Raw genomic sequence first — 12,479 nt, forward strand, 5'->3', positions numbered from 1 at the left:
TTTTCTGAAAAACAACAGCTGCTACACTGAAAAGAAATTACCCTAATTGCCAAGTTCAAAGAAACTAAATCCAGGAGATCTTCCGACCGGGGGGGCCGCTCACAACCCCCCCCCCCCCCCCCCCTCCTGACGTCTACATTTTCAAGTAGAGAGGAGAACTTCATTCTAATTTTATTTACAGATATACAAATGACCACATGAACATGAATGTCTCACTTCTGCAAGCATTTCGCTGTTGCTAATTCTGTCTTCAAAAATTCTGTAAAATTTAATTGAATTCTCGGGTCTTACATCTCACAACCACCATGTGATTATGAGGCATGCTGTAGTGGGGAACTCTGAATTAAATTCGACCACCTGGGGTTCTTTAACATGCACCTAAATCTCAGTACACAGGGGTTTTCAGCATTTCACCCCCAACTAAACGTAGCAGCTGCGGCCAAGAATTGATCCCGCGAACTCGTGCTTAGCACCGCAATGCCAAATCCACTAAGCAACCACGGTGGGTGTTCAAAAATTCTTCAGATAATGTTTGCTTGTACGAAATTTAATTTCTCTCACAATTTGCGAGGATGACGTTACCCAGCATCTTAGACGAGCGGCACTGCGTCCCAGTATTTTCCCCGAAGTTAAATGGGGAGTCTAGTGCTGCTAGTTGTGGAACGCAGCATTCGTTCGCTAGCTTAATGAGGCTAGGGCCACTAGGGCACCCAACAACCCTGCGAGCGTAAGGAGCAGCTCTCCGGTTAACGAAATAGCACCCGTATAGGGTTTCCTTTTTTCTTAAGAATATTTTGCACGATGAACTTTCAACTGGATTGTATTGGGTTTGATTCTTTTTGCCAATGTGGCCTGACAAAGCACTGGACGCGGGTAGAAATGGGACACAACTACAATTTCCAGAAGGTTTTCCTGTCAACCGTTGTCACGGAGCGGCATAGTCTCTCGAGACATCGACACGCCGATTAACGGCCGCTAAAAACGTCGTGTCCTCACGGTGCGGCATATAGTCTCGAGAAAGCGACACGCCGATTCACAGGCGTCAAGAACGTTGTGGCCCCACGGGGCAGCATCTAGTTTTGAGAAAGCGACATGCCGATTAACGGATCCAGGTGTGTGCGTCTGCACCCGTGTGGTGCAGTGCCGGGGCTCGACCTTGGAGAGAGGGGAATCTACCGTCCTTTGCTCCTGGTGAAAGGGGTGCAGCCAAGACTTTTGGGAGGAGCCATGAAATAATTAGGTGAACTCTGCATACCGGCAGTTCCCCTACATAGGGAACTAGGGAAAAGAGAGGCTATTTAAGCGCAGCTTTTGGGCCCTGCTAATCAGTCTAGAAGCTGGGCCTGTAATCTGCTGAGAAGCAGTCAAGGAGCTAGTGCCGTCCAGAATCGCCTGGGCCGCCTAGCCGCGTTGGAACTCCAAGTAACTAGTTGACATACGAGACGTCAAACCAGCGTCTGCAACGAAGCTCACGGCAGTTTGCCTCAAGTTAGCTCAACCTGCTTGAGGGAAGTCGTCAGATCTAGACTCCCAGGAAACCCAGCCCAGCAATCGCATCCACCTAGACAAGATCGGCCCGCCAGCATTCTTCGGGAAAGTTGTGCGCGCCGACTTCACGGTTTATGGACTTGCTGCTGCTGCCTGGCCATGCGTATGACACCATTTCTTTTCTTTTGAACTTTGACTTCTTTTGAACTTTGTTTTAATGAAATACTGTTAAGTGTATTCTTGTGTATTTGATCCTCGCACTGTTTCATTTTTTATCTACTGTTAAATAGCTCGTCATATTTATTTGTCTTCATCACTGTGTCACATTAAGTTCAGGTGTGTTAGTCTGTCTTGTGTCTTTTTTTATTATTTTATTTTATTAATTTGTGTATATTTATCAGCCGACAAAAATCTTGTCTTTTTCTTCACTCCCAACTCTGACTCTTTTCACTGTGTTCACTTGAGTACAGAACGACCAACCGGCTTGTATACCCCGTCGATCAACTTCACGCCGACGATGAACAGGTGACAGCTGTGACAACCGTACAACTGAAAGAAATGGTCCAAATCCGGTAGTCTGCCGGGTAATCAGGGAGACTTGGCAGGTATGAATTACCCATACCTGCTAACCTGTAAGTTTTTAAATTTATAAAAATCCCACACACACTATGAGGTGGGAGAAAGAGAGGATATCACATCTTTTTTAAGGGGTACTACAGAGAAACAGTAACTTAGCTTAAACTGATAATGTATACCTTCGAAACAATATTGTCATTACTTCCTTTACACAGGTTTATTGTTATTAAAGAAAACGAAGGCCAATGTCCCATTTTCTAAATCTGGCACTGGAACCTTAAAAGCTAGTCAGTGTGACGTCACAAATTTCAGTCTTTTTTTATATACTTGAGCCACGTTGCTCATAAAAAGTTACAGGAACTTGCCATGTTCAATGTTTGGCTCTTTTAGAACACAATGCAGTCCAACTTTACCGATAAACAATTAACTAGGCCCAAGCAGACGGCGTCAAAATCTATGACATCACAGTGACGCTGGTGCAGGAACTTCAAGCTGGGATTCGCCACTTGTATTTCCTTCTTGCACTTTTTCTGGCTTGCCAAGCCTCTTCGGGAGGCAAGAGAGGCGTTTTTGGCATTGCACAAGTGCAATCTACCAATAGATGAGAAATCAGTTTCCTCCTTATTGTCCCTTTAAAGTTTGACTCGAGTACACACATTTTGTGGTACACACTAAGAACTTTATTAAAGATATTTTACCTTTAGACAATACACATGCAACGGCCAACTTGGAAGAGCAGGGACGACGGCACATATTTTGCTAGATCACACTAACTTTCTCAGAAACCTCGTTTTTTTTTGGGTGGGGGGGGGGCCTCCCTTCTATGTGGTGGCACCTTGCACTGCCACAAGAGGGTGGTTGAATTTCCTTCTTTTTTTGCATGCACATTGTGGGGATGCGCGACTCTCACGCGTCTCCTGTAATCCGGCTTCACCGCGTGGCTAAGTGCCAATGGCAGTCGTGGTGGTTGCGGCGCATTGCGAGAGATGGCGCGAGTGTCGCGATGCTAACGCCACCGAACGGCAGGGTGACTTGGGAGAAAAAGGTCAACGGCGCTTCCTCTTGGGCTTGGGATCGGCGGCCAACACGGACGAACGCATCGCGCGTGCGCCGGTCCGCTTCGCGTGAACGTCGCGCGAGGCTAAGAGCAGGACACCGGTGTGGACGAACACGGATCGTTCGAGCGCGCCACTGTTTGCGTGACCGTACACGTGAACGACTAGGCGATGGTGTCATAGCATGGGGCGAACATATTCGCTCGCTATCGGGTCGCGGTGAGTCGGACTTCCTTGATTTGTCGCGCGCCCATATGAATGTTCTATTGGTTGTAATTCGGCTAGTGTGTATTAGTGTATGAAAGGTGCAATAAATGCCCTTTTGATTGTTTGCACTACTGTGTTGTCATTCCTTTGTCCCAAGAGTATGTGTGAGACCCCACAACATTTCGCAATCTTGCCCCATAAGTTTAAAACTTTTTAGAAAACTGAAATAACTTCATAAAACTTGATGCAACATCCATGAAATCAAAGAATGAGCCCGAATTTGTAAACTGTATGAAAAAAACATTGCAGTTTTGCCAAAAAGGCGAAGCATCGATTGCGATAGCAAATTAGTGGACAGCTATACAAAGTAAGGGTCGGCTGGGTTTTATCGGCCGCATAAACTTGTAAACATAGGCCCACTAACTAAATTAGCAAGCGTGGTATCATGCGCGCACCATCAAACATGCGCGCATCTCACTTGATGACCGCGCAACTCGCTGTCAAAACGCTGGAGTGAGTCAGCGCGGCAGCAGCTGTGAGCGAATTGAGCTTCGTGCCGGCGCTCGCATCAACGCGATCTCAGCTGAAAACACAGGAAGGGTGGACTCTGCCCCTGCCGTAACCCCCCCCCCCCCCTCCGGAGCCTTCCGACCTGGCGGGAGCGCACGGGTGCAGTCAAGAGCGGACCCTCCACCTCCCTACCTTCCCTCCGAAGCGTTGCGCGCGACTGGAAGACGGCGTGCTTCCTTCCCGCTTCCTGCCTTTGCGTGCGTGAGCGGTGATTGCCGGCTCACTGTCCTATGCTTTCACTTGTACATACAGGGTACGGCGCGCGGCGACGATTTTATTGCCCTTGGACTTTATACAGAACCTCACGGCAACGGCGACGACGGCAGAAATGCGCTTGGAGAGAGAGAGAGAGAGAGAAAATGATTTAATGAAAGGCAGGAAGGTTAACTAGGACTGAGCCCAGTTGGCTACCCTACACTGGGGGAAGGGAAAAGGGGAGAGAGAGATTAAGTGTCAAAATAATTGCTATCGTAATAAAATTCGAGAAAGTTGGCAGATATGACGATCTGTGCCTGCGTATGCAACGAAGTCTCCAGATTCCGAGTGACACTCACTCGAGGTAGATGGCGATGGCGAGGTCAAACTTGCCCTCGAGGGAGTAGAGGTGGGCCAGCCCTTTTAGCAGAGGCATGCTGGCCGGCTCGTAGGTGAGGCGGTCCCGTACGGCATTCACCACAGTTGGCACGCTGTACAATGCCGAGTCCCACTCACAGATGAGCTTGAGAAAGCCCTGCGCGAAGAGAGACACCTGTCCTAAGACTAGCAGCAGAATGAAAGCAAGACATTGTGACAGAATTACCAGTCTGATTGGATTAAAGCAGTAATGGCATGACATCTCAGACTTCTCGCTTTTATTGCAATGGCAATTATACCGGATGCTCAAGACTCATTCATGCCGTCGATGCCACCGCTATTGTCTTGCTGTCCCGTTTAGGACGCATGTGTGGCTCGCACATGGATGGTTAAAGGGTCCCCAGAGATGCAAAGTGCGTTAGGCTGCAAAAATGATAAAGGAAAGTGGATGCACTCCCAACGCTTTGCTCAGTCTTCTCAGTGGCGGAGCAAAGGCAGGATTCTGCCTTCTGCTGATAACACAAGCGTTGTGCGTACCGTATTTATTCGAATATAAGGTGAGGTTTTTCTCCCAGAACCCTTAGCCTCCAGTCACCCTCCGCCTTATACGCAAATTTCGCCTTTAGGTGCAGTTTCACAGCATTGCGAATGTCTCCTTATAGTGTGGCTTTATGGCAGTGAGCACCGCTATGCTGTGAAGCCACACGTAACGGCAAACTTTGCAGATAACTTGCACTCCGCATGGTGAAGCTCTCTTTCCCCCTATTATTGGTCGCCATTTTGCGCCAGTGTGCATACTTAAGTTTTTTTGTTTTCTTTTCTCGGGTCTCCGAACTGCATCGTGGCCTTATAATTGCAATCACTTCATCTAATAAATAAGGTACGCTCACTATAAGCAAACCAACGCTCCTGCTGAGCTGCTGCATGTATGCTCTGGCCTGAGCAAAATCGACAGTAAACCTCAAGCTAATATTATCTAATGCTTCACTGGGTGCTAATTAACGCCGTCAGTTTTCCGCTAGTCTCATCGTGTGCACCAATGAGGCACAATGCCACTGTAGGCACTCCTCATGACACCAGCATTACGAGATGCCTGGTAGATGCCAGGGCACTGTTCTTTCAGCCCAGCAGGAGCTGCCTTGTGTGCTATGCCATGCCAACATGTTGCACCTGTGTATAGTTAACATCGCTCGAGGAGTATAAGCGCAATGCTTATACTCAAGCAAAACTGCCGAATGTTTTTCAATAAATGAAGTTGCAAGCTGTCTCAACCCTAGAAAAAAATACTGGCAAGCGCAGCCTTATTATAATATACTTGCTTCTACGAGCCAGTTGCAGTATGCAGGAAGTGAATACGCATCATGACATACGGTAGCTTCTTCAGTTGCTGCAATTGCTGCAGCTGCCACACACGAGTGCAGCAAGAAGAAATGTGTGCAGCACTCTTGTTTGGTTTTTTATGAGCATCACCATCATATTGCTAAAAAGCGTCTGCAATATTTGCAGTGTCATGACACCACGACATGACACCTCGCTGTCATGACAATGTCGATGACGGCAGGTGGGGCATTTTAAGACAATTTTTGGTACACCTTAAAAGTGTTTTCCAACCTTCACACTTACCAAGTGGCATCCTTTTATGTGCGAGAAGCATACGGTAGAGTTTCTAGAACTTTGTAAATATAGTTACGGTGCAGTGCGACATGGGGTTTAGACGTGCGGCAGGTTCGGGCAGCCACCTTGTGTACGCAGCGCTGCCGCACCTTGTAAATAACCTGTAACAACCTGTAACACAGGTCAGCGTCAAAATTTCATCACGACTACATTGCCTTGGCTGTTTAGCCTCACAAGTGCTGCTTTGCAGGATATTGGCAACCAAAGTTACAGTTTAGTGGCGGGTCGACACACATCTATTTGCAATGGCTGCACGGCTCTAGGAAAGCTGAGAAACCACCCAAACAGCCTAAACCACCTCACCTACAAAAGTGAGTATGGGGGTGAACGTGAACAGTGCTGACTTTCTTCATGGCTTTCCTTTTTCTGACATCATGTGGATGGATCCTATCCAAACAATTGAGTGAGATTCCGTGCGGCATTCGAAACATTTGGTCACCATTATGCATTACACTTAAACCTGGATATAACGAAATTGACAAATTCCCCAAAAACTTCGTTATATGCAGGTTCGGCACGAAAATTCAAAAAAGAAACACTTACCATATTTACTCGATTCTAACGCGCCCTCAATTGTAACGCGCACCCGTTTTACGTTTTCGTCGAAGCACTCGTCCTTGGAATGTCACACCAGGTACCGGATGTGTGGACGCATGTCGTTTCGCACAAGTGCGAGGTATCGGAAACGAAGAGCGAGCGTCACGATGGCGTCGTAGCGTCGAATAATGTTACAGCAGAACCCCGCTGTTACGTTCCCGGGGGCTGCTTTTTTCCCGGCTGTTACGTCGTTTTCGGCCGGTCCCGGCACAGCTTCTATAGAACCCAATGCATTGGTAACCCCGCTGTTGCGTTGCAACTGTGGGACCGTTCCCGCATCATACGTTGCGAACTGCCACCCCGCGCCGGCCCGAGCAGCCATTTTGACTTTTCATGTCGCTTGGCTTGGTGGCTTGACGATGGCATTGGCCGCCCAAAGTGCCGGGGGCGACAACTATGACGTACTTTCGGTTTCCGCCAGCAAAATTATGGCCTTTGAGATCCGTATTTGCTTTATAAAGATGGTGTCTATGACGCGTTGTGGCCCTAAAATTGGGTTTTCGCTCATAGATATTCCGTCTAAAGTCCAAGGGCGATAACGCAGTCGCCGCGCGCCGTATGCTGTATGTGTGAGTGAAAACGTGCGAGGGGAGCCGACGACCGCGTCTAAATCTCGCACCTGCAACAAAAGCAGGGAGGAAGTGCGCCTTCTTCCGTTGCGCTCGAGGCACCCGCGAGGGGGGAGGGATAGCGGGGCACCGTTGTACTGTACTCTGGCATCAACTGTGTACTGCGCGGCGGCGCGCGGTTGCGTATCTTGAAAGCGATCTGTGTTGGGGGCTTGGGGCAGAGTCTAGCAGTGTAGGTGCATCGGCGGCTCGTAGCTTTGTGCGTGCTGTGTGTGCTCGGCTCTCAGTTTGCGTTGAAGCGATAGACAACAGCACGAAGGTCACTTCGCTCGCTTCTCCAGCGGCGCTAATTCCACACGCCGCCAGCGTTTGACAGCGCGTGTCTGCGCTCATCGAGTGCGATGTGTCACAGCGTGTACCAGCGCGTCGGCAACATCAACTGGAAAAGGAGAGTGCCTGCTTGGCGGGCTAGGCCAGCTGCAGCAAGCGGCAGGATCAGGTTTGAATGAAGGGAGGGGGAAAGGTCACGCCCGCGGCGGCAAGATCGCCAGGTCGAGGGATGCAGGCCCACCTCACACACGCTCGCACGCACACATACGAGCGCTCGCTTCGCATTCCGTCGCGGCGGAGAAGGTGCTTCCGGTTGCTGCTCGCACAAAAATGACAAAATTTGGGGCAAAATCTCTAGGTTGTCGGAGGGGAAAATTCGTTATATCGAGGGGGTCTCCTGCTGCCACTTCGTTACGTAGAGGTCTCAAATACATGCGCTTCTATGGAGTAACGGCGGGGAATAGAAAAACTTCGTTATATCCAGGAATTCGTTATATGGAGGTTCGTTATAAGCAGGTTTAACTGTAGTTCAATAAAGAATGTTGTGTTGCCACAAGGATGTTGAATAATCCAATGGGTTAAAAAAATCGACTGGCGACTACAGAGGAATGCTTTGTCTTTGGCTTGTCTTGGCTGTGAGCCAGGTTAATGGCAACATGACTTGCTTGCCGAAACTGAAACTGACGATATCACATGCTTTCAAATTATTATTTGCTTGTTTCAAATACTTCTAAAATTCACATACTAAAATTCGAACTAAAGCAAATAATGATTGTATGTCTAAGTATAACATATTAGCACTAGCCTGGTATCCAGACAAGGAAAATGCATTAGCACATCATCTATGGGTTTAATAACAGATGCTGAAATCTTCAAAAAGTGCATGATTGCGCATAGAAGCAATAAGGACACGTACCAAAGCAAGAACTTGATCATACACTTTAAATCAGTTGTCTGACTTTGCTGACCTTAACCTTGTTTGATTTCTTGTCGTACTATTTACCTGTCCTTTTTTCATCTTTTTTCCCACTTTTGAAAAAATTCTGTGGGTGAAATAAACAGTTGTTAATCTGTGCGCTCATTGTATATGTGTGAGCTCCTTCATCTTTCTGTGGGTCTTGTAATACTTGGCACAGTTTACAATGTGCCATTTTATGCGTAGGATGGATAACCGGTGGACCATTAGAGTTGCAGAATGAATACCAAGAGAAGGGAAGCGCAGTCGAGCACGGCAGAAAACTACGTGGGGTGATGAAGTTAGAAAATTTGCAGGCTCAAGTTGGAATCAGCTGGCGCAAGACAGGGGCAATTGGAGATTGCAGGGAGAGGCCTTCGGCCTGCAGTGGACATAAATATAGGCTGATGATGATGATGACACAACATTTCGTATCGCAGCTCCCATTCATGCTACAGGGCTAACAGTGGTTGTCGCTTGCCACAAAAGATTATATTAAGACATCATATTATTCTATTAAGCACTATTTTGCACTAGAAACTGTTGTAGCCGTTGTTTGTGTGGGCGGCGACAGGCTTAGGTTGGCCAGCACAGCAGAAATATTGTTTGGTCCCATTTTCTTGCCAACAGATACATTTTGCCACTGTGCGAGGAAACTGCCATTTGTCAGCAGCCAGCATCCAGAAAACTGTGGACACCATTAAGGCGCCATGCTACTAGTGTGTTTGTAGCATTGCCATAGACTTTTTTTCTTTTCAACTCCCAATCCTTTCATTATGATTTCAATCACTTCCAGGCTTCAATAATCAAACACTTAGCGATGGTTTATGCAAGTTCTGCCATTTCACAACATATCAGAACTGTAATGCTGCAGAGAATGGACTTTGGGTATCATGGACCATTCCCACTGAACTACTACGGTTAGTTTTACCAGCATCAACTCGGGTTGCCAACTGCCCCAAATTTAGTGGGAAAGTCCAGACTTCTGAGTATATGTCCCGAGTGCCAACTTGATCCAGCCGAGACAACCAAATGTCCAGACTTTTTTTTTTTTTTACTTAATAACAATAAGTAAACCAGATATCAATTTTTTTTATAATGCCTCACAGTTTGACTGTACATTCTTGTCTTTTGTCTTCTGTTACATTGTCATAAACATAAAGTAAGTTTCATTTTGGTTGTGGTTCTAGTTCAGTTACAGGCCCTGGTCATTCACAGTAAATCCGTCTGTATCGGTAACCGTGTTAGCCAGGCAGCTACTGCACCACTTTAGTTAACTGCGACACGGTAGGACTAAAAATGCGACAATGACCGTCGACGGTGATGCATTAGCACTGCATCAATATAGCGACACAACGTACTGCCACAGTCAAAACGAGTTACGCACGGGGTGGGACTCCTCTTTCATGCTTCCCTAAGAAAACTCGGTGCCCTCTAGAGCTGCAGCCTGCGCTTGGCCTCCAAAATGCATCGCATGCCGGTGCATGCAAACGCTGAGAAACACATCATACGGCTACCGGACTCCTCTCCCACGCTTCTTTCTGGACACGCTGTGCCACCTAGTGGCGCTACCAAGAAGTCTGTGCATGGCCTCCGAGACGAGAAGCGTGACATTCCGGTGCTTGCGAACGTTGAGAATTGTCCCCTCGCTTGCCGCACTCACTGGCACACACTCAATGACCCATGTTGGCAAGAGCTTCATTGAAGAGCGGCACATACCCAGTGCATGCGTGGCACAGTCTGCTAATGCATCGGGGTGATGTCCTTAAGGAACTCTTACGACGTTGGTTCGATTCCGCTCAGCATCGGAGATAATTTAAGGGACATTTTTTGTCACTGTAGAGCGGCATCTATCCAGTGGCACATACCTAGTTACCCAAGTTGGCGGCATCAAAGACGTTTATTGAAGAGTGGCACACACCTACTGGCACATACCTAGTGACCCAAGTAGGCATAAAAGAGGTTCATTGAAGACCAGCACAGACTGAGTGCATGCATGGTGCAGCTTGTTACAGCGTCAGGGTGCTGTCCTTGAGGAATCTATGTGAAGTGCATTCAATTTTACTGAGCCTGGGAGCAATTTCAAAGGTTTATATAATGGTACATTCAGCTGGTCCAAATTGCCCATCGCGAAGTTGGCTGCTCAAAATGCAGCTGGGCTCATATCCTCCTGCACTGCTGCTACGGCACGCTGCTTCCCACTGTGAACGCTGCACCGCCATAAATTCTGTGCGGGTTCAATTCTGCCAAGCATTGGAGACACTAAAAGGATCTTTTTTGTCACTGTAGAGTGGCACCTTTCCAGTGGCACATACAGTAGAACCCCGCTGATACGTTTTTCATGGGACCGAAAAAAAAAAAACAAAAAAAAAAAAAACACTTAAGAGCCGGGAAATGCAAGAGCCGGGAAACAGGAAAAATTGAGAAATGGGAGTAGTGTTGAACTGCACACTATATTATTTTAATTCTTACGAGTGAAAAAAAGTCGTAGTTTCGCCCGACAGCCAAAGTATCTATTATGATAGCTAATTAGTAGACAGCTAGACAAAGTAAGAATAGTAGTTTTATCATCCTTATAAACATTTGCTTATTAAAAATATTAACGCGCATGGTGTCAGCGCCCACAGGCAAACATGAACACATCACATCCGATGAGCGCGGACACGCGCTGTCAAACGCTGGCGTGAGCAATTGAAGCACCGCTGCGGAAGTGAGCGAAGTGACCTTCGTGCTGTTGTCTATTGCTTCAATGCAAAATGAGCGTCGAGAACACACAGCACGCACAAAGCTACGAGCTGCCGATGCATCTACACTGCGTAGACTCCGCCCCTAACGCAGATCACTTTCAGGATACAGCTCGTGTGACCGCGCGCCGCCGCGCAGTTGATGTTGGAGTACAACGCTGCTCCCTATCGCTCCCCCTCACTCCCTCGCCGGTGCCTCGAGCGCAACGGAAGAAAGAGCACTTCCTCCCTGCTTTTCTTTCTTTCGCACGCGAGATTTAGACGCGGTCGTCGGCTCCCCTCGCACGCTTTCACTCGGACATACAGCATACAGCGCGCGTCGACGGCGTTATCGCCCTTGGACTGTATACAGAACATCTATGAGCCAAAACCAATTTTAGGGCCACAACGCGTCATAGACACTAGCTTTAGATAGAAAATACGAATCTTAAGGGCCATACTTTTGCTGGCGCAAACCGAAAATACGCCATAAGTGTCGCCCCCGGCACTTGGCTTGACACAACGTTACTAGAACTGAAGCGACGCCTGCAATCGCCGCCAATACTTGTGCATTTCTACGAAAACACCGATACCGAAGTCCACACTGACGCAAGCTGCGTAGGACTCGGCGACGTGCTTGTGCAGAGGACTGACGGACTAGAAAGGGTTGTAAGTTACGCTAGCCGGTCGCTATCGAAGGTGGAAGCAAATTATTCTACAACAGAAAGGGAGTGCCTCGCCATCATCTGGGTTACATCAAAGTTTCGCCCCTACCTCTATGGGTGGCCCTTCAAAGTTGTGAGCGACCACCATGCCTTGTGTTGGCTAGCTAACTTGAAGGATCCTTCAGGTCGCCTCGCACGATGGAGTCTGAGACCTCAAGCATTTGAAATCACCATCGTTTACAAGTCTGGGAGAAAGCACTCTGATGCCGACTGCTTGTCTCGCGCCCTCGTCGAACCACCGCCACAGGACGACCAGGATGACGACACTTTCTTGGGACCCATCAGTGCCGACGAATTCGCCGAACAACAGCGAGCCGACCCGGAACTAAGGAGCCTTGTTGGCTACCTGGAAGGCAAGACCGTCATTGTGCCAAAGGTGTTCAGGTGAGGATTTGCGTCGTTTGTCTTGGAAAACGACATTCTTGCATTAGCATTGC

At 48.0% G+C, this 12,479-nt stretch overlaps 1 protein-coding gene across 2 annotated transcripts in view; it reads right to left on the reverse strand.

Moving 5' to 3' along the window:
- The window catches only part of LOC119441395 (vacuolar protein sorting-associated protein 41 homolog), a 153,711-nt gene that overhangs the window by 49,927 nt on the left and 91,305 nt on the right, over positions 1-12,479 (reverse strand). For both annotated transcript variants that reach the window (XM_049661225.1, XM_037706019.2), the window contains one exon: positions 4,451-4,626. In XM_049661225.1, the coding sequence (XP_049517182.1) occupies positions 4,451-4,626 (176 nt within the window). The remainder of the gene's footprint in view (positions 1-4,450; positions 4,627-12,479) is intronic.

This window comes from Dermacentor silvarum, chromosome 2 (assembly GCF_013339745.2).
Source record: "Dermacentor silvarum isolate Dsil-2018 chromosome 2, BIME_Dsil_1.4, whole genome shotgun sequence".
In the NCBI taxonomy this organism is placed as follows: domain Eukaryota; kingdom Metazoa; phylum Arthropoda; class Arachnida; order Ixodida; family Ixodidae; genus Dermacentor; species Dermacentor silvarum.